The 23,474-nt window shown below is 39.2% G+C and overlaps 1 protein-coding gene across 1 annotated transcript in view; it reads left to right on the top strand.

Moving 5' to 3' along the window:
- Window positions 1–23,474, top strand: part of NAGK (N-acetylglucosamine kinase) — a 422,972-nt gene that overhangs the window by 345,883 nt on the left and 53,615 nt on the right. The window contains exon 8 of the mRNA XM_044081648.1: window positions 12,436–12,549. Coding sequence (XP_043937583.1) covers window positions 12,436–12,549 — 114 coding nt within the window. The remainder of the gene's footprint in view (window positions 1–12,435; window positions 12,550–23,474) is intronic.

Genomic DNA, 23,474 nt, shown 5'->3' on the forward strand with positions numbered 1-23,474 from the left:
TGTTGACATTGTGTGTATTATTTAGACATGAATAAACTAAGTCTGTGAGTTTAATGTTAGTATTTTAACAATGAATTCATTTTTAATTTAGCTTGCCTTTTTGCTGGTATAAAGTGTGACAAGCACTTAGGAGGGCTACAAAAGTTTATCTGGTACTTAGTGCAGATGAGTAAGGCTGCTAGCTGTTAATGAGTTGCTTCCTGTAGGACAGGTTTTGATTTAATCTGCTTTTGATTGTCTGTGTGACTCTGACCAAGTCACTTCACCAGACAGTGCTCCTGGGCTGCCTGCAGGCACTCTTGTCTGGTAGGTTGTTCCAAGCTATTAGCAAGTGTTACACTGTTGTCTGTTGCTTTCCTCCACCCTTCAGATAGATGTTATTTGACCATTAATCTCAGTATGTCTCTTGTAGATCAATGAGTTGCTAGCTGCAAGTCTTGTTTTCAATATGAGTGTCTGCCTGCCTATAGTAATTGGGAAGAGACAACCAAGTAATGGGATATTGGTATGGTGGTGGGTCCATTTCCTTGCTTAGGGCTCTACTTGACCATGATTTAGCTCAGTTTACAATGCCACAAAATGTAGTAGGATCATATTTAGGGGATAAGTATACTTTGTAAAATGAATGGTGAGGGGAGTCATAAAGTAGTAAATGCCAAGAATCATTATTGAATGATTGGATGGGAGATAGGAAATTCACCCCGGGGATCACTTCTGTGGCTCTGCTCGACAGTGGCACAGGAAAATTTTCTTGGGTGGCGAAAGCCAGGGTACCTTTGGCTAGGCTTATATAGGCCCTAGGGCCAATAGCCTAGTACCTACCTATGAACCTATGAGGGAGTATGGTGCGACATCCTCTATTACCATGAAGTACATTACAGTAGAGAGTCAAGTTGTTGTGTCTTTCGGCTTTTCCCGGTTAGGGGTCGCCACAGCGGAACTCCGGTCCGCTAATGATTGGCAGCAGATTTTTACGTGTCGAGTTGCCAGCCCTGACGCACAACCTTCAACGAAGGTACGCCCATCCACGCATGTCTCCAGACAAAAGACGCTTTAACTGAGAATGGAATGAGACGTCTTACTGTGAGGTGACAGCGCTACCGCAGCACCACCACCGCAGTCCGAACTAATTGAGACCTAGTGTAGTTCAGATAATCAAACATATAAATGAACAGGATAAAAAAAGTCTAAAATCTTGTTTTTTTCGCATGCAGAAATACACTTTTCAACCATTCAGCAATTCCAGTGGACGCTAGTAAAGAATATTTTTCACACATGAGCTGGCTACAAGCTCAAAAAACATGCTCAGGTGAATACATATAATGTTTACATATTCAGTCTTTATGATTTTTCCTGCCCGAAAGCTGTGGAAGACTGGTTCTGATAATCGACTCTCTACTGCATCTACAAAACTATTTACAATTGTATATAACAGGAATATATTTGCACTATAAGTAAAAAGTGAGCCATGTGATAAGTACATTCAAGTATGTACTATTCCTCTGACCCAAGTTATCATCTATAAACAGTTTTCAAATCTGAGTGATTTCTGTAAAAGTCTACCATTTCTAGCCCAGTAACCGCAATCTTTGGACACATTCTGATAACTCTGTTACAGTCCATCACCATTCATAGTGACAATTTCAGTAATACTCAACTAACTTAAATGTCTCACAGGCTTTGGAATAGTCTTCTGATGAGTTATAGCAGTATAAGTCAGCTCATTTGAAGACTTGTACAGAGTCAGTCACGCTCTAACCTGAATTATTTAATGAGACTTATGGAACCTGATCTGGAAGTTTTATCAGATCTCCAATTTTTTCTGCAACAGCTGCATGTCATCCTTTTTTAATTTCTCCTAATCTTTCTAATACCATGACGGGAATGGACCCCATTCCTGAGTCAAAATACGAATAAAGTTCATAAAATTAGTATTGTTTCAATCTTTGATGTCAGCCAAAAGTGCTCTTCGCAGCACACGTAATGTGCCCAGTAATGACTGCTTCTGCAATTCATATGGAGTTACATGTATTTGTAACAATCTAAATACGTTTGTAGGGTTTTTTTTTTATAAGACCCATTGCTCCTGCTTATATTAGGACTGCCTGTGTATCTTTCTTCCACATTGCTCTTGTTTTTGCCTGCAAATCCTGATTTTATGACTTTGTGTCTCTGGTTTGATTTCCATTCCTGTTTGACACCTATATGCTTCTGCTAGATTAAGCAGAGAAGTCATCTTAGATTTATTCTCCTCACGTTTCAAAATTTTCATTACATTTGGGTCTTGTATGGTCAGCAGATATGTGTGGAGTCCCACAATTGCAGATCTAGACATGCAGTCAGTTTCAAGGAGGCCCATCCCTTTCTCTGAATGGGGAGTATATAATCTTAAACCCTATACCAGCAACACAAATCAATGAAGGCAGTCCTAGGTGTAGTGCAAGTTCCACCAATAATTCCACAACCAACTCAAACCAAATGTAGTTTATTCCAAAAATCAGCAAGCAGACAAATAGACAGGATTAAGTGCTTTCGTCTCCTATTCCGGAGACCTCTTCAGAATCAATATTAAAAGGAGGCAGCACTTTTTATAACACTACCACTCACAATGTTTATCACCAATAAAACAATTAATTAATTAAATAAACAATTAAGAAACAATTAAGAAATCCCTATCTTAAAGATATATCTCATCCTATGTACACAGTGGTATATATTGAGCAAAATGCCTCACAGTAGATACCTGATACAAATCAACTAGGTTAAGTGCTAAACATTGTGAGTGGTAGTGTTATAAAAAGCGCTGCCTTTTTTTAATATTGATTCTGAAGAGGTCTCCGGATAGGAGACGAAAGCGCTTAATCCTGTCTATTTGTCTGCTTGCTGATTTTTGGAATAAACTACATTTGGTTCGAGTTGGTTGTGGAATTATTGGTGGCACTTACACTACACCTAGGACTGCCTTCATTGATTCGTGTTGCTGGTATAGGGTTTAAGTTTAACTTTACTTTTTCATTTTGAGTATATAATCTTGGTATTCACTGATTTTTATGGATCATTTGGTGAGCATGAAGCATCCTTCTTGTTTTCCTATCTAATCTATCCAACACATTTTGGGGCCAGTCAGTCACTCCAGAACTATAAGTTAGGACAGGAAGTGCAAATTGGTTTATAGCTTGGATTTTGTTCCTAGATGTCAACACTGTTTTCAGGATTAATTTAATTCTTCTAAAGTATTCTTACCACGTTTTATTTGCATTTGTTCATGTTTTATTGTTGATCCTTCATCAATTCCCAAATATTTATACACTCCCTCTTGCTCAAGTTTTTTTGTATCACATTCTTGTCCCAAATTGACGTTTTCCTGCATTAAAGGTTGCTTTTGCACATTTATCAAGGCCAAATGACATTCTTATATCATCTGAAAAAGTTTTGACAACTTGCAGTTGTGCTTTCAGTTCCTCATTTGATGAGCTATACAGTTTTAAATCATTGCCGATGAGATGTCTTTACACTTGTTTTCTAGGAACCAAATTGTAGCCATACATAAGCTGTTAAGTCGACAGCTTAATGGGTTAAGGGCAAGGCAGAATAGCAGCGGTGACAGAGTCACCCTGGAATATCCCCCTTTGAATTTTTATCCCTGGGATAATAATTTGTTCTTCATCATGGCTTAATTGCAAAGTGGTCTGTCTCTGTAATGTAGTCAATCAGTGTAGGGTGTATCTTACACATTTTTAAGCACTCTTTTATCCATGAATGTGGGATACTATCAAATGCTTTTTTTGTAGTAAGTCAATGCTATACTTAGATTCTTCCCCTTTTTACAGTTCTCCACTATGACTGTATTTAATAGCAAATGATCCTTCGTTGCATATGACTTTTTTTTATTGCCCTTTTGTTCTACTGCCATAATTGAGTTTTCTTCTAAATGACTATAAACTCTGTTCGCATCAATTCCAGTCTATAGTTTATACGTCGTCGGAATGCAAGTTATTGGTCTATAATTTTTAGGGTAGCTTGCAGGTTCACTCTTAAGTAGGAGCATTGTTTTTCCTGTTAGGCAGGTTGGTGTCTGTTCAGGGTGAGCATATAAATAGTTCTTACTCATGGCTTAATCTTCATGCAAAGATGTTAATACTTTTAACCAACAGTTAGATACTGCATCTGGGCCTGGGGTTTTCCATTTAGAGGCTTTCTTAACTTTGTTTCAGTCTCTCTGACTGTTACTTCATCCAGTGTCATATCCTGTACCTTTAAACTTCTTACTCTCTTTTATTACTTATGTCCATTTAGTGTCTGTTACGTTCCACAGGATCTTCATAGATACTTTTCCAAAATGTATCTATTTCTTCTTTTTTTGGAAGTCTTTCAATTCCTTTTACCTTGTTTCCCAAATCCCAATAAAACTTTTTTGGGTCATCAATAAATTGCTTATTTTGTACTTTTCCTTTATATTTATCTGCATATTTTCTAAGTTTTTCCACCTCTGCTGAGATTTTTAGTTCATTTGTGATAGTGCATGATACATTCTGGTCTGTTCTAATACTGCGTATCACTTTTATCACATCTATCTTTCTTAATATTTCTTTATCTGTTTCCTCTTCTATATTCTAACAGTGACATGACACTTCTTGTCTTAACTGCCTTATAGTTTTCTCTATTTGATACTTCCATGATGGTATGCAATTTTTCCCCTTCCTTTCCCTCAACTGTGTTCTTGTGTTAGAACTTTATTAGTTATTAATTTAGCTGCACAATAATGCATCCGGTTTACTTCTATTATATCGCATGGATCTCAAGGGACAGTCTTAATTACTGTGTTCATTTGTTTTTTCAAACTTCTGACTTTTTCAGTTTTATTGATCTTCTGCAGTCTATTTATTTCATTGATCTTAATATGTCTATATGTATTAAATAAAGCAACTCTTCTCTTAGCTCATTTTGTTCTAAACTGAGAGCACATTTTTTTTGTTTTCCATTTCCTGCGGGCATTCTATAGAAGGTTCTATAGCATCTTCCTGTGGCACATTCTCTTCAGTTTCATCCTGTGCCATCCATTGCTCTGTTATATGGGAACTCACTGGCCTATCACTCCTCAACATTGACGGCATCAGAGTTTCCACAGTTTCCTGTTCCTTCCATTGCTGTCTAGCTTGAAGTGAACGTTTATACTGGTTTCCCGTGGAAGACTCCAAGATATCATCATTTGGCACCTGACCAATTGCTTCCTATTCCACTGGTGTCTCCTTAACTTGGATATCCATTGCTCTAACCTGTTGTGGTGCTTTCTGAAGTGGATAATCTACACTGAATACTTCACATTTGCAAGTACTCCATAACCTCAGTTTTCTGTTTCTTTAACTTCTCCATTACTAATTTCCTTTTCTATTTTTCATCTTTGTCTTATTTTTTTTTTTAATTTTAAAGTTTTCAATGTCTGGATTCTTTTGCCTGTATTTCTCTTCAAATATCTTTGGTGCTGCTCTTTTTGTATTGGTTAGTTTTGCCTTCTCTTTTGCATAAATTGTTTGCGTCTTTCGGCTTTTCCCGGTTAGGGGTCGCCACAGCGGAACTCCAGTCCGCTAATGATTGGCAGTTGATTTTTACGTACCGGCTTGCCAGGCCTGACGCACAACCTTCAACGAAGGTACGCCCATTCACGCATGTCTCCACGCAGAAAACCCTCTAGCTGAGAATCAAACCGGACAGCGTCTTACTGTGAGGTGACAACGCTACCGCAGCACCACCACCAACGGATTTTCTCTTTTGCATAAATATTACACCATATTAAATCTCTCTCTCTTTCCCATCTCCATACTTCTTCCGATGTCGCCTGATCTTCCTGCTTCTCCTTACTTTGGGGACTCACTCCATCATGCTGTGATGTAACCTGTGTTAGACCTTCTACACCAAATCCTTCACGTCGCAGGCACTCCATAATTTCAACTTCTATTTTTTTTAACTTCTACTTTATTAATCTTTTATTCTACATTCCCTTTTTTTGATATTTCTTTTTTTTTTTTACTGTGAAAATTTCCATATCAGGATGCCTTTGCCTATATTTCTCTTTGAATATCTTTGGGGCTGCCTTCTTTATGTGGTTTAATTTGGCCTTCTCCTTTGAATACCATAGATATATATATATATATATATATATATATATATATATATACATACACACACACATACACAAACACGGATGTCACACATCAATTTTTGATACATAGATCATATACAGCAACATACATGCATGCATATGAAATATGAACTGTAATTTAATAGCACTATTAGTCACCAGTCCCTGCTGTCATAGCATGTGACAAAATCACTCCATTTGATTAGGTTTCTAATAACTGCCATATTTAGACTTTTTACCAGCAATAGTAAATGATGCTGTAGTAATAGGTTCATAGGTCAGTACTAGGCCAGCTGCCCTTGCAGGCCATTTTAAGCTCAGCCAATTTCCATTCAAGGATGAGGATCAAACTTCCCTGTATCTTATGTCTGTGAGATAAACACCTTAACTGTTATGCTAACCCTTAACCCATTGTCATGTTTGACAACTGAACTGTAAAGTGCATGGTCAATATCAGGATTGCAAGTGTGACTCCACACTATGATTATGTCTCTGTTTGAAAAACTTCCTGGTTTGAAGTCTCCCTTAGTAGTATTTTCTGAGTTGCTTCATTGTGCTGGGATGAAGAGACTCCAGTCCTGAACAAGTGCTTTCCATTTTGTGCAAGATTAGAATAGATTTTTTTTTTTTGTCTTTACATTGTAGGACTTTTGTGTATTTGCATGACCAGCAACAGTACTCTCGTTACAAATGTTTTTCAATGGGGTTTTCTTTCTCTCTCTGTCAGTATAGTAGTATTTTAGCCAATTTGTTCTGGTAGTCTTTCCATGTTTCTGCTGAACTGTTTTCCAGGCAACTTCACATTTATTTTCTCTGAAGCAGAACAGAAGATGCTGGCACCTTGTTATTCTGCTTCTCTAACAGCGGTGAAGGTGAAAGTCCTGTAGGTTGAAGTAAAGTGCCTCTGTCCTTCAGAAAAAGCAGATAATAGTCCTACTTTGAGATGACAATACATTTTATTATATTCACTCTTTGAATGTCTCTCTTAACTTGATTAGTAGACTGACAATATCTCTATGTACATGTGATAGACTAAAATTTGAAAAAGATCAAAATTCTAGGTTTAAAACTGTGGACTGTTATCTTTGATAAATATGTCAAGGGATATCATGTTGAGAAAAAATGAATTTATAAATGTAATGATAGCTTGTGAAGATTTTTTTTAATTTGATAACCTAATGGTGCTAAGACTAGATGTCCATAGATGAGATATACTGACTTGTCCATAAATGCAACATTACTTCATGATCTGTTTGGAATTTCATAAAGTATTATATATCTTTAGCATTCCTTTTGTGGTACATTATAGATTTGACAATTTTTACATCACTTCAATCTCCCTGGCCAAACATTACATCACAAACACTTTTGTTACATTAACACTTCTAAGTATGCTTCACAAATTCTCATTAACACGAGACTATGCAACTGGTTTGGAGCACACTATTGGATTTAAACACCGTTCCTTGTGATCCAAGAATTTCATCAAGATAGTTATAGTGGAATTCATGTGGCAAAGTAACCTTTTTTTTTGTCATCTGGACATTGTCAGTATCATTTTTTTTAATATAAACAGCAAAAGCAAGGTGGAAATGTACGGCAGAAAGCACACAACTCAAATAAAAACCTGGTTTGTTATACGGAATGTAAGCGCTTTCGCAGTGATACCACACCGCTTCATCAGACATCATGTTACAACTGCCAAAGGATTCTTATACAAAGTTGTTACAACCAATTTAAACTAATTAGCCTATCAGAATGAAAAAAACTCCCTCCAAAATTAATTAACTAATTACTTTCTTGTACAATGGGTGAATCCTAACAATAAACAACACAAACATCTTATCTCAACTTTCTAGACTTTAGTAAGGGTTTCAGTGGGACATGATCATTCAAACCAAGGCCTCTATGTGCCCCTAGCCTCAATATCCATTGTAATTCAAAATTCTCTGTTCTATTAATAAGATCTCCCTTCCTAATACTATCCTTAACCACTTGTAATACTTGAAACAAAAAGACATGCTCACTTCCTGCCTGTACCGCATGTTTTGCCATGGTACTATACTCATGACCCTTCTTAGTGCAGTACATGTGGTCTCTTATCGTCTATCTCATAGGCGTCAATTAGTTTTACCCACGTAGAACATAAAACAAAATTTACAGTGTGCCACATATATTGTATTTCTACTATTACAATCTGCACTGGCTCCAATTTGCCACAACTGACGAGTTTAAACTAATCGACGTCTGCGAGAGAGGATGAGAGAGTGAGCATGTCTTTTTGTTTCAAGTATTACAAGTGGTTAAGGATAGTATTAGGAAGGGAGAGCTTATTAATAGAACAGAGAATTTTGAATTAACAATGGATATTGAGGCTAGGGGCACATAGAGGCCTTGGTTTGAATGATCATGTCCCATTTAAACCCATACTAAAGTCTAGAAAGTTGAGATAAGATGTCTGTGTTGTTTATTGTTAGGAGTCACCCATTGTACAAGAAAGTAATTAGTTAATTAATTTTGGACAGAGTTTTTTTTCATTCTGATAAGCTAATTAGTTTAAATTGGTTTTAACAACTTTGTATTAAGAACGCTTTGGCAGTTGTAATATGATGTCTGATGAAGCAGTGTGGCATCACTGCGAAAGTGCTTACATTCTGTATAATAAACCAGGTTTTTATTGTTTGAGTTGTGTGCTTTCTGCCATACATTTCCACCTTGCTTTTGCTGTTTCTGCTAGTTGGGATTTTTGGTGGACTGTTCACTGTTTGGGACTTTGGTTTGGTCAGTTTTTTAGTATGTTGAAATTTTGTCTGGTGTCAGTGGCAAGTATGAGACTATGGTTATGCCTTCTAGATACTGTAAAGTAAATTCCCAATATGTTCTTTATAGTGCATCCACAATATGCATGTCCTTGCCTAGTTTATATATGTTTTAACAGTCTTCAAATTCTCAGTGGAATTTTGTTCAGTGGTCTTTGTAAAATGCCTTATAACGAGTTGTGATCAAATTCTACAGTAACTTGTTTACCTTAAATCTATTTATAGAACTTCTCACAGCCATAGACAGTAACTCTTTCAATTTATGTATACCATGTCTGAGCACCCATCATGGTTCTCAACCTATATAGCACAGGTTAACCCTCCTGTAACAAAAATGCTTTAATGGCAGATTGGCTTAAATTATGAAACCACAGGTTTTATGTCACAATGAAACAATATTGGAACCTCATTTACTAGCTTTTTTTATTTTCCTTTTTTTTTGTGCCCTTACAAGGCCTACTGATACCCAATCATCCCATTCATTCTGGGGACACTGGAGGTTGACAACGTCACTATAGAACATTCAGCCCCATCCAGAAATTCCAATTAGCCCTTCATTCCCCTGGTGAGAGACTGGTGGTAGGTAGCAGACAACTTGCTAGTCCTGGGAGTCAGCGTGTCCTCTGTCCAGTGGGAGCACTCCCCTCTCCTAAGCAAATCCCCTGAGCCCACTCTTGTTCCCCCAAGGGTGGAAGTTGGCCTCTACATACTGGATTCCTCTTAGCTTACTGGTGCTAAGCACCATGACAGTGTGGGTATGGCTAGCTTGAACTCCACTCAGTAACACCTAGTGCTCCTACTAGGTGTCACACTTGTGAGCAAGAGCCACCCCCAATATGTGACATGACAATGGCAACTTATTCCCATCCTTCCTGGCCATATCCTAACAGACAAGTAGCTATGCAAATATAGGGTCAGTGTAGTGGCTTCTCTCTCATTTCACAACTTCTTGAGGAGTATAAAATTCATCTCTTGCAGCTTGTCCCAATGATACATGACAGCTTTTTCCAACAATTGTCTCAAGGGTACATTTACTTCAGACAGATTTGAAATAAATGTTAACAGGTACTGTATCAGTATCCAAGACTCTACAGAGTGTTTGTCAGAAAGTCTTTTTCATCTGCACAGCTGCCCATCCAGTTTCAGAATCTGGCTGTATTCCATATTTCATTAGCGATGTCCCATATATTTAATATTGACACAGATCTGACATTTTCTCTTATGTTTCAAGCTGTTAAGTAATAACCAGTCAAGCAGACATTTCAGCCTTACCTTATACTGTTCATTTTTCCATAGATTAAAATGTCATCTGTAATGTTTTACAATACCCTCTAAGCCTTCGATGACTTGTGCCTCTGTCATTGAAATATCTTTGGAGATGATGTCATTCCAATAGGCATCTAAGGAACCTTGATCTTTCAATTGGGATATAGAGTCTGGAAGTATATGGTTCTAATTCGATCTGCCCAAACCCTTGTGTGCCTGATGAGAAACTGTGCACAGTTTCAACACAAACAGTATTTACAAAAAGGTCAGTTTGGGAGTTAGTAACCTTAGTGTTTGCAGAACCTTTACATTCATTTGCATCAGTCACTTTCAGAATAATAAATTACATAATATTTTGACCTTTCTTCTTAAGACTTGTATATCTGAGAGAAATGGTTGGGCTGTCAGTACTTCCTGCATCTCTGTTAAGAGATGGATAGGTCTCTTTGTCATGCTATAACCAGACCTTGAACAAAAAAAGTACTTTGCTAAGCTGAGTAATTTTCTATTTTAACTTGTATCATCAGTCTCATGCTAAACTGAGTCAATCATTTTGTTGCCTTATGCTCACTTTTGGTTTGTATTGAATGTTATTGTGTCAGTTTGCTTGGATTTATTTTCAGTCCAGAATAAAATTTATATTGCTGCTAGACTTTCCTAGTGTGTTTTGTTGCAGGTGACTTAGTGGAAGAATTTTGGTTCCTTCTTATTTCATGATTTTTAAATGGACTTTTGGGTACATTTTTCAGTTCTGATCATTGCCTAGGGATTGCTAATGAAACTTCTCCTTGTGGTTCAATTAATCCTGTTGTGTGGCACTGCTGCAGTTTTTAAACATGGATTCTCTCAGTTCTGAATGTGAAACAAGCAGGAGCATCTGACCACCTGGAAATGGCTGAAAAATGCAATGCTGCAGTGACTTCTATGATCCTTCTGTACCATGCTGGAATTCAACATTTCCTCATAGGTGCCTTACAGCTATAGAAGAATGACACAGACACACAACTACCAGTTAAGCAACCATACCCTTTAGTGTAGTGGTAGCAATTGCCTAAGTAAGAATGGACATTCCTTGTGCAAATAGTGTTACTGAGTTCTTAATTGTACATTCAAATCATTTGCACAACATAACAGTCTGGCCTGTGCATGATGGATAAGTATTGTGCCTTGCCATTGCAATTTGTCTTGAATTGTGATTGAGCATCTTTCTCCGCCTTTTTATCTCCTTAAGGTTGAAAGGTTCTTAGCTGTTTTGTCATAAAACTGCCTCTGTTTTATTCTTCTTCACTGTAAAAGTTCCAGTGGTTGGCTGTCTGCTTTCTGGAACTAATAATAGTGAAAGGGATATAAGAAACCTTGTTCTAAGCCTTCTTATGATAACAGTTTAGGTGGTGAGAATCCTATATCTTGTAATAGCATGTCTGTATTCCAGGAAGAGTCTAAGTATAGTTCTACTGGCTGGACAAATCATGTTTCTTTAGAGTATTTCAAACTGTTTCAAGTCATACATTCCAACTTGACTATCGGACTGAGGATATCTTGGACTCTATTTTGTTGAAATGAATTTCCACTGCAACCAGTTAATTTCTGCTTGTACAAAATTACATGTCTATTCACTGTATTTTTCTTCACTATGTTTAAAATAGTCTTCCACTGAATTTAACAAAACTGCGTATGCCTCTTCACTGTAAAAATGTGTGTACTCTTCTGTTTTGTATTATAAATTGTCTCATTTTCAAGCCTTCGTCCTCAGGCTGCCTCTGAAAAAGGGCCTTTTATTAGGCTCAGCTGCCCATTCCTGTTGGCAAAATATACAAAGATAAACTTTGTATCTGTCATCTAGATATACAGGTGTAGAGGCATCCATGGCAAGAACGGGACTAAAAGTATTCCATTGTTAGCAGACATTAATGTTAACAACCAACAGGGAGTGTTTAACTGAAATAAGGTAGTTTGTTTCTTAACATTTAATACTGCTCTATTAGACTAGGCGGCATGGTCACTAATAGAACTTATCAGCATATTTTTTCCAGTAGTTAGTTCTTTTATGAGTACATTTTTTTACCTAAAGTATTGAATGTCCTTGTTACCAGCCATGAGATGAGAAAAACAGCAAAAGCTAGTATACAATGGCACAGATACCTGTGCTGCTAAACATTTTTTTTTTTTGCAGTGGGTGGGGGTAAACTTGAAAAAAAATTGTGAATCAAGTGGTAACTTTTGGTGATTTTTTTTTTCATCTGCAGGTACTGCTTAAAGGAGATCTTGGATTGTCTATTCTCTGTGTAGGTTCAGTGTGGAAGAGCTGGGACCTCTTAAAAGATGGTAAGTTGTTAAAAGAAGAGATGCCTGATACCCTTACTGAATCTAGCATGGGTCTTCAACCTCCTAGAATTGTTAAAGCTGATGTTACTTTAAAAAAAAAAAAAAAAAAGTAGAAGACCAGGTATGTGGCCCCTGTGGCTAAGGATCCACACAATGAATGGCAAGATTTAACTCAGAGGCTTTTCAGTGCTCTTATGGCTTTAAAGCCCCCTCAAGGATTATCTGTTCCCTGATCACCTCCTTCTCACAGATGTCCTAGGGAATCTGATTACTCTGAGAAAGAGTTGGACTTAGACTCTGGTGAGGAGTCACTGGTGTACTCTTCCCAGATCCACTCCCTTGTTGCCCTGGGGTGTGAAGAATTAGTTTCACTTTATCCTGATTCCCCTATGGAAAAATTGTCCTTTCAGGATACACTTAGTGAGATAGTTCCCTAGTTTCTGACAGTGAAAAGAGGTATTATAAACTCTTGCAAATGGATTCTCCTAGACCTTCTGCTGTCCCTTTAATTGATTGACTTTTTGGACAACTTTTCTTCGGCTTCTCAGGCCCCTGATTCCCAGCCTTTCCCCTAAGAAGCCTGACAAGATGTTCATCGTGCATACAGCTGCAGTCATAACAGATGGGTTCTCCTGCCATCAGGCGGGTCCTCGGTCGGACGAATTCCAAAGTCTAGGTCCGGCGTCAGCCGTCATCGCCTCCTCCCTGACGTCAGTGCGACAGGGGTACAAAAGAACCAGCCGACGCCATTTTATTCAGTCTTTCTTGCCGCGCGGTGCCCGAAGCAGAAGCAGTTCGCAAGTGCTGGTCGGCCAGCTCCTGAAATTACGAAAAATTTTGAAACCGAAGTCTTCTTGAAAGCTAAGTACCCCTTTGGGGAAACTTTTCTTGCCTCAGACCGATGTCAGACAAAGTTAACAATTGTATTTCATGTGGGAAGCAAATACCGCATAAGGATTTCCATTCCCTCTGTATACTTGTTTAGGCCCAGACCACGACGTCTCGGTCTGTCGCTTTTGTGCTACATTCAATAAACGCACTATCAAGCGTCGGGCGGAGTTCGCCCAGCATTATTTTGGAAAAACATTTAACTATATTATGTCGTCGGATACTCCGACTCCAGTTTTGTCTAAAAAACGCAAAGATAAGGACCGACACACGAGGTCCGTGGCCTCTTCTGACACCACGCCAAAGCCAACTACACGTGGTCCAGTTCTCAGCGAGGCGCCTACGCAGCCCCTGACTACCGACGACACTTTATTGGCAGTGTCTCCTGTGCCCGAGGTCGCAGGCTCCTCGGCCCACACCCCGACTACAGATACCGAAGCCACTCTTGGCGTTGAACCTCACAATGTGGACAGGTCTACCTCCACTCAAGGTGTCTTCAGACCTTCCTCTTCCTTTTCCATCAAGGCTTTCACTAAGTCTAAAGCAGCCATGCATTCTAAGAGACAGGCTACACAGGGCACTTCTCCAGGCCCCATGCCTAAAAAACAGATGCTTAAAATGGCTGAGGATGTAATTACTCTTATCAGGGGTTCTCAACCCCCACCGGACAAAAGGCCCAGAGTGGAGGAAGAATCCCCATCCTCTGATCAGGGCTCCATTATTTCAGAGCACTCTGATGATCAGGAACATTCTTACTCCCCTTCTGAAGACTCTGATGCAGAGGAGTCCATTCAGAGGAGTCCATTCCTTCTGTATCCCCCCCCAGAGGATTACTCATTCGGGGAAACTTTGCATACCTTAAGGGAACACTTCCACTGGGAAGGCCAAGATTATTCAGATTCCAAGAAAAGGCTTAGGGAATTTCTCTTGCTACCTCAGCACAGGCCTCTGGCTATACCTCCTGTCTTGGACATCCTAGATGATGTTTACTTGGAGGCCTGCCTTAACCCGGATTCTCTGCCTCCAGCCCCAGTCAAGCCTGACAGGTACTACAGGGTTCCTGACTCACACCAATTTCTATACAAAAGCCATGCTGCTGACCCAGAAACCATCTCACAGGGCCCCAAGGGAATTAAGGCCTCCACTGCTAAAAATCCATTACCTTCCGAGAGAGATTCCAGATCCTTAGAAAGGTGGGGAAAAAGGTATATACCTCGGCTACCTTAACCATGAGGGCCTTAAACTGCCAGTTCCATATGCTAAAATACCAACAGTTTTTGTTATCACAATTGAAAAGTAAAATGTCACAACCTGAACAACCAGACTTGAAGGAGTTGCAGGATTTGATGCATAGTGCAGAACAAGTGGGTAAGCATACCTTACAATGTGGTTTTGATGCTCTAGAGGCCTCATGTAGAGCTGCTGTTACAGGATCAGTCATAAGTAGACATGCCTGGCTCAAGGAACAAACCTTGCCTGATCATGTCAAGGCTAAATTACTAGATGCCCCTCTACAAAAGGATGTATTATTTGGTGCTAATGCTGAGGAGGTATTAAGGAAAATGGAGGAAAGGCTAAATCAATGCAAACTGTGAAGGAGTTTCTATAGGTACAACCCCCACGTTTCAGTAGAAATTGGCCTTCCAAAAATTGGTCCTTTCCAGCCACGGACACACCCCAAAGAGGTAGATACAGGCGCCCGAGGGGCAGAGGACAATCCCAAGGATCGTTTAGAGGCAGACAATGGCAAGCTCCTACACAAAGAGGTGGTGAGGATAACTCGCAATCATTCAGAAAGCAAACCCAATGACTTTCCCCTTTTGCATGCCAAGCAAGATTCAAATGGCAGCCCCCTTAGGAGGAAAACTGGCATTATTTTCAAAAAATTGGCATATTGTCACAAAAGACAAATGGATCCTGGACATTATAAACAGAAGTTACAGATTCCATTTTCACACCCTTCAAAAAATGAGAGGCATGCCGAACCTGCCATACAATCAAAGGGCAGAGGCACAAAAGCAAATTACAGATCTCATAGACATGAAAGCGATTCAAAGATTGGAGACCTATTTTGGACCTATCCATCCTAAACACATTTCTACTCGTACCAAAATTCAAGATGCTCACTCTACAGCAGCTTCTTCCCATGCTGGGCAAGGAGTCTTGGCTGGTAACATTGGACCTCAAGGAGGCATACCTGCATGTCCCAATCAGACAAAATTGCAGAAGATACCTCAGATTTCTTGCAGGTTCAACCCATTATCAATTCTCTGCATTGCCCTTTGGCTTATCTACTGCGCCCAGAGTATTCACGAAATGCCTGGCATCAGTAATTGCCTACTGCAGACTTCAAGGGATACAAATATACCCCTATTTGGATGACTGCCTGATCCAAACGGACAGCAAGCACATTTTTCTGAAACATCTGGCTTACGTAATAAGGTTGTTGAACTCTCTGGGATACACAGTCAACAAAAAGAAATCAAGGCTAATACCCTCTCGGAAGATAATTTTCCTGGGTGCCAACTTGGACACAAGCACCTAGATGGCCTACCTCACACCAGAGAAGCAGGGGCAACTAACTCAATACTTCAGAGCACTAGCAAATTGCACCAGGCTGACTGCAAGGAAAATCCTGCAGGCTCTGGGATTCATGGCATCTTGCATCTTACTAATCCCATGTGCAAAGCTGCATATGAGGAAACTTCAATGGTACCTGAAAAACCTATGGTCTCAACACAGCCACAGTTTGGAAACAATAACACCACTAATTCCATATCTACAAAAGGAATTTCTGTGGTGGGCTCAAGCATGCCAAACAAACACAGGTCTTCCATTCAGCAAGCCTCAAGCAAATCAAGTCATCACAACAGACGCCTCGGACTACGCCTGGGGGGCGCACATGACAGATCGGTGCATTCAGGGCAAATGGTCCCAAAAAGAAAAGCACCTTCACATCAATCAAAAGGAAATGCTAGCAGTGATAAATGCTATTATAACTTTCAAAGACCTTCTGCAACCAGGTCAACTATTGATAAGAACGGACAACACCACAGTTATGTGGTACATAAACAAGCAGGGAGGAACGCATTCATACCCCCTATGCAGACTGGCCATGTCACTTTGGAACAGGGCCATGGACTTACAAATCGAACTACAAGCACAGTACCTGCCAGGCAAGGAAAACATGCTGGCAGACAACCTAAGCAGAAATATGACAGATCCACACGAATGGAAGTTGCATCCAAAAGTTTTTACAGAAATAATCCAAGCATGGGGAAGGCCAGACATAGATCTCTTTGCCTCCCACAAAAATCACCAGTTGACAAAATTCTGCTCAAGGATTTTTCATCCAAAGGCCTGGAGAGTGGACGCTCTCTCTTTCAGTTGGACATCAATGACAGTTTATGCCTTCCCACCTCTTCCTCTGCTGCCCAAAGTTCTACTGAAAACCAGAGCAGACAGACTAAAGATGATTCTCATTGCTCCAGACTGGCCAAGACAACACTGGTACCCACTCCTGAGGAGCCTGACGCATTCCCCACCATGGACCCTGCCTCTAATGCCTCTTCTCCTGACTCAGCACAGCTTCAAAACTCTTCACAGCCAGCTAAAAACACTCAATCTAGCCACATGGAAGATTCCTTAGCATCACAACAGACCCTACTCTCCAAGGAGGTGCAGGAAGTCATTTTGGAGGCCAGAAGGCCATCAACTAGAAAAGCTTACTCCGCAAAATGGAAACGTTTTTTTGTCTGGAATGAGAAAAAGGGCCAGGATCCCAGAAAACTGAATTTACCTCAAATACTACAGTATCTAGCTGAGCTGCTAAGCAGTGGACTTTCATTCTCCTCCATCAAAATCCATGCCTCAGCCATTTCTGCAGAATACAACACTGATCCACCCCTATTCTCTCACCCTCTCTTAAGACAGTTCCTCAGAGGGGCTAAGACCCCCAAGGAAGCAACCAATACCTGCTTGGGATCTCAATTTCATTCTGGAAAAGCTGACCTTACCTCCCTTTGAGCCAGCTGCCTCATCAAATTTGCAATATTTGTCCTGGAAAACAGCTTTCCTTCTGGCTATTACCTCAGCTCGTAGAGTTTCAGAACTACAAGCTCTCATGGCTGTGCAGCCTTTTATCATCTTCCATCAGGACAGAGTTTCCTTATGAACCAACCCGTCCTTTATGCCTAAAGTGGTATCCAGGGTAGCTTTGAATCAGGCCATACACTTACCTACCTTTTATCCTAATCCTCAAAACAAAGGGGAGAGATTACTACATTCCTTGGACATCCACAGACAACTGCGTTATTATTTGGACAGAACAAAGCCTTTCAGAAAATCAGAACAGCTCTTTGTGTCCTATGCTGTAGGAGCTCAAGGAAAGCCAATTTCCAAACAGACAATCTCAAAATGGATAGCCCACTGCATACGTTTTTGCTATTATTTTCATGGCAAAACTGTACCTACAGGCATCAGATCTCACTCCACAAGGGCCACAGCTACCTCTGCAGCTTTCCTCAGAGGAGGAGTTCTGTGCATACCTTCTCCAAGCACTACCACCTACCTTTATACTCCAAAACCAGAGCAGGCTTTGCCACTGCAGTCTTGCAGGGCATCCTGGCTCCTCCTAGTTCCACCTAGTGCCTACCACCCCTTTCTTAGCTTTGGGATTCTACCCATCTGTTATGACTGCAGCTGTATGCACGATGAACATAGTACAGTTTTGTACCTACCATAAATGTAGATGTTCAAGTGCTAATACAGCTGCAGTCCAGGTTTCCCTCCCTCCTTCCCCTCTTGGGACAGGCCTATTGGCTAACACCTCCTCATACATCCTGATTGGGGTATTCATTTATGGTGTATTTGCTTGCAACTACTGTATTTTAATTATTTTGCATTGTTTTATTACACAAATTTATGTATTGCCTTCCTTCTGGGGGCACCGGACATCTGGGGCAAGAAAAACTGAATAAAATGGCGTCGGCTGGTTCTTTTGTACCCCTGTCGCGCTGACGTCAGGGAGGAGGTGACGACGGCCGACGCCGGACCTAGACTTTGGAATTCGGCCGACCGAGGACCTGCCTGACGGCAGGAGAACCCATCTGTTATGACTGCAGCTGTATTAGCACTCTAACATCTACATTTATGGTAGGTACAAAACTGTACTATAAAGTTCCTGTAGCTCAAAAATTTGTGTATAAAAGTCCTTCCTCTGATCTAGCTGTTATTTCTGTGGCTACTGATAAACCATCTAAGTTGCTGCCATCCTCTAAGCTTTTGTCTTCTGCTAAGGAGTCGTATGGAAAAATAAAAGGTACACTTCTGCTTTCTTATCTTTCAAGGCCATTAACTACCAGACCCATATGACTAAGTATGTACTCCTTTCTAAACTTGGGGGCATTCTAGACTGCTATGCCTGACACTGAAAACAAAAACGAACTGGGAACAGGCGACACCGCAGTACTTCAGTTGAACTAAAACAAGTATACAAAAATAAAATCAGTCGGAAAACACTGACAAACAAATCAGACAAAGCGCTTTTTGTCTAGTTTAGTAACTAAACTTCTTCAGATAATTGTTACAAAGTCAGGTTCTTAAGTATTTGTTGTCCCTCGATTAAGCAAGGGGGAGGGAGAGCAAATACTTAAGAAGAACCTAACTTTGTAACAATTAGCTGAAGAAGTCTAGTTACTAAACTAGACGAAAGGCGCTTTATCTCATTTGTTTCATTGTTTTCTGACTGATTTTAGTTTTGCATACTTGTTTTAGTTCAATTAAAGATCTGCGGTGTTGCCTGTTCCCAGTTTGTTTCTATTTTTAAGCATCTTAGTTTGTTGTGCCGTTTGTAGTGTTGGCGATGCCGGACACAGACAAAGATGTCTGCCATTTTCCTTTTGAGTTCTGCTTCTCAGGTGGCTTGTCATTTTATTAAGTGCAGCTATGAATGCCACCAATGCCTTCTCTAGAATTGCTGCATCTGGATCTGTGATGATGAGGTACTGTTGGTTGCACCTCCTGGCTCTTCTTGAGGACATCAAGGCTAAATTTACTGGATTCTTCATTAGATAACCAGAATCTTTTTTTAAGACCCTACAAGAGAAGAGGTAAAGATATGCAGCATCTAAAACAAATCTTTCTTTCCTCTCTTCCTAATCTTTTGATACAGATAACCATCCAGCTTGTTCTTCCCTCTCAGTAGGGCAAGTTTTTTACTTTAGGATGTTTCTGGTTCTTAGGAAAGAGGGATTTTGGAGGCTCATTCTAGATCGCAACTTTTAACAATTTTTTCTAAAAGTTCCTTTCTTCACAATGTTGTCTCTTCAGACATTATTTCTTCTGTTGCATCCCCAAGCTTTTCTGGTGTCCCTGCATTTGAAGGATACTTACCTACACATTCCTTTTTACCCTGTCTTCAGGAAGGTTTTGCATTTGTTTCTTCCTCCCATTGTCAGTGGTAGCCTTCTGCAAACTTCAGGGAATTCATATATTCCCTTATTTGGATGACCTTTTGACTCATTTCCCCTCTCAGCAACTCCTACTTTTGGGATCTTCACTTCACTGTGCTTTTTCTTCAGGTTTTAATTTCTCCAAGTCTTTTGGGTTTTTAATACCATGATGGGAATGGACTCCATTCCTAAGTATGATGAAATTAGTATTGTTTCAATCTTTGATGTTAGCCAAAAGTGCTCTTTGCAACACCCGCAATGCCCAGAATTTATGACTCCTGCAATTCATAGAGTTGCATGTATTGATAGCATATCTACATAAGACTGTAGACTTTTTTATGAGACCTATTGCTGCTACTACTGTTGGAACGCTCTGGGTATATTTCTTCCACGTTGCTCTTATTTCTGCCTGCAAATCTATTTTATGACTTTGTGTCTCTCTGTTCATAAGACAGTGTAATCATGGATTGCCTTCTTTTCATAGAATACTATACCTGGTTTACTCGCATCTATTTTTCTGAACTGTTGGTAATAGATGATCCTATGTTATGTTATATAAACTTTATCATTCTCTAAAGTGCTTTGTGGCTCATGTTTCCAAATGCTTCAAACCTACTTCAGTATTGTAGTGTTTGCACAATCTCCAGTGCCACAGTCTTGCCACATTAATATGTCTTACACTAATGGCAGAGGGCCTGTATATTGAATCCCAATGAGCAATGAGATGTGCAACTGTTTCCACTTCTGTTTTACAGAACCTACATTTGTCTGTTTCTCCCACATGTTCAACAGATTTTGTAAATCAACATGTATGTAGTCCACTATCCTGGGCCACCAATATTAACTTTTCATCTTTTGGTTTAAATTCACCTTTCCATAACCATTCCTGTTGTTTCTGGGAATTTTCTATACATGGAACTATATTTAGGGCTTTTCCACATTTCTTTCCTTCCCATCTTATCCTTTTCCCCCCATACTCTTTATTTTGTTTTTGGCACATTCAGTTGCAGTCTGATTTTTATCTACTACTGGGTTGATTTCTATTCCCATTTGACACCTGAATGCTTCTGCTAAACTAAGTAGGGAGGACATATCTGACAAGGTCAGCAGATATGTATGCAATCCCACAACTGCAGATATATTCAAATAATCAGTTGCAAGGAGGCCCATACTACCTTCACAGCAAGAAATATAATTGTGATATACACTGATTTTTTTTTTATATATAATTGTGATATGCACTGATTTTTTTATATATACTTGTGATATACACTGATTTTTTTATATATCATTTGATAAGTGTGAAGCGTTTTTCTGTCCAACTGATAAAATACCTTTTAGGGCCAGTCAGTAACACCAAAACTGTAAGTTAAAACTGGAAGATCAAATTGGTTTATAGCTTATATTTTATTAATAGCTGCCAGGGCTGTTTTCAACATTAGTTTTAGTCTGCTGAAATATTTGTTACTGAGTTTTATTCACATTTGTTTGTTTTCTTGCCAATCTGTCATTAATTCCAAGATATTTATGCACTCCTTCCTGCTCAAGTTATTTTATATCACAATCCTGTAATAAATGGATATTTTCTTGGTACTGCAACTTTCCTACTTTAAATGTTGCTTTTGCACATTTATCAAGACCATATGTTATTTGTAGATCATCTGAGAAAATTTGTCACTTACAGTTGTGGTTTCAACTCCTAATCTCATAAACTATACAGTTTTAAATCACTCACAAAAAGCAGATGAAAACCATTTAGGCAGGTTTGTTTTCTGAGAGCCAAATTATAACCAAGCTCTAATCTGTTAAGTAAATAGCTTAATGGGTTAAGGGAACGACAAAAACATCAGCAGTGACAGAGAGTCACCCTGGAATATCCCCCTTCAAATTTTTATCGCTGGGATAAAATTTTGCCATTTTTCATGACTTCATTGAAAAGGGGTTTCCCACTGTTTCATAGTAACTGTGATGTAATTGATCAATGCAGGATGTAGTTTATGCATCTGTAAGCACTCCTTTATCCATGAATGTGGGATGCTGTCATATGCTTTTCTGTAGTCTGTCCATGTCATACTTGGATTCTTCCCCTTTTTTCAATTCTCCATTATGACTTTAGCAACAAATGGTTCTTTGTTCCATATATTTTTGTTACCCTTTTGTTCTATTGCCATGATCGAGGTTTCTTCTAAATGACTATAAATTCTGTTGGCATCCATTCCAATATATAGTTTGTACATCTTTAGAAGGCAAGTTATTGGTGTATAGTTTTTAGGATGGCTTACAGGTTCACCCTTGAGGAGTATCATTTTTGCATTTGTTAACCAGGTTGGTGAGTGTTCAGAATGTCCCTATAAGCAGTTCTTACTTGAGGCCAAATCTTCATGTAAAGACATTAATACTTTTAAGCAGAGGTTAAGTAACACATCTGGTCCTGGGGTTTTCCATTTAGGAGCTTCCCATTTCATATCTTGTACATTTGAACTTTTTACAGTTTCTTTTAGTAGTTCTATCCATTTAGCATCTTTATTATATTCCATAGGATCTTCATAAATATTTCCCCAAAATGTGTTCATTTCTTCTTCTTCTTTTTGGTGGTGTTTCTATTCCTTTTGCTTTCTTTCCCAATTCACTCTAAAATCTTTTGAGGAGTCACCAATGAATTGCTATTCTGCACTTTTCCTGCATACCTCCTAAGTTTTTCTGCCTGTGCTGATATCTTTAGTTTATTATTTGCAATAGTGTGTGATAAATCCTGGTCTGTTCTGATACTGTGCATGGCTTTAATCATGACTAAGCATTTTTGTTGAGCTACTTCCTCTCCTAACAGTAATGTATCTTGTCTTAATTGCTTTTTAGTTCTCTCTATTCAATGCTTCCATGATGGCACTTTATTTCTTCCCCTCCTTTCCATTATTGCTCTGCATTTTTGTGGTAAGAATTTATTAATTTAGCTGCACAGTAATAGATTCTATTTACTTCGGTTATATTACACGAATTTCTGTTAAAACAGATGACCACAGTAATCAAGACTATTGTCAGACTTCTAACATTTTAGATCTTACTGACTTTCTGTAATCTATTTCTTTTACTGATCTAAATATGTTTGTCTGACTCTATTAAACCAAGCATTTCTTCCCTTTGAACAAACTCTTTGCTCTCTGTTTCCTGTGGGCATTCTACAGAAAGTTCCAGAACATTTTCTCTCCATCTGCATCCTGTATCATCCATTGCTCCTTCACATGGAAACTCAAAGGCTTACCACTCAATTTTGACTGCATCAGAATTGCCATTGTTTCCTGCTCCTTATTTTACTGTGCAACTCCAGCTGAACCTTTGTACTGGTTTCCTACTGAAGGCTCCAAAGCATCTTCAAGTGGAAAGTGATCAAATGCTTCCCATTCCACCTGTTCCGCCTTAATTTGGGGGCTAATTATTTCATCATGCTATGATGTTAAAAGGGTTAGATTTTCTACACTAAATCCTTCACTTTGCAGTAATTCATAACTTCAGTTTCTATTTCTTTAATTTCTCCATTACTAATCCTGTTTTCTACTTTCCGCCTTTGTTATCTAATTTTTGTATTGT

Source organism: Protopterus annectens, chromosome 8.part1 (assembly GCF_019279795.1).
Source record: "Protopterus annectens isolate FY-2018-M chromosome 8.part1, PAN1.0, whole genome shotgun sequence".
Classification (NCBI taxonomy): Eukaryota; Metazoa; Chordata; order Ceratodontiformes; family Protopteridae; genus Protopterus; species Protopterus annectens.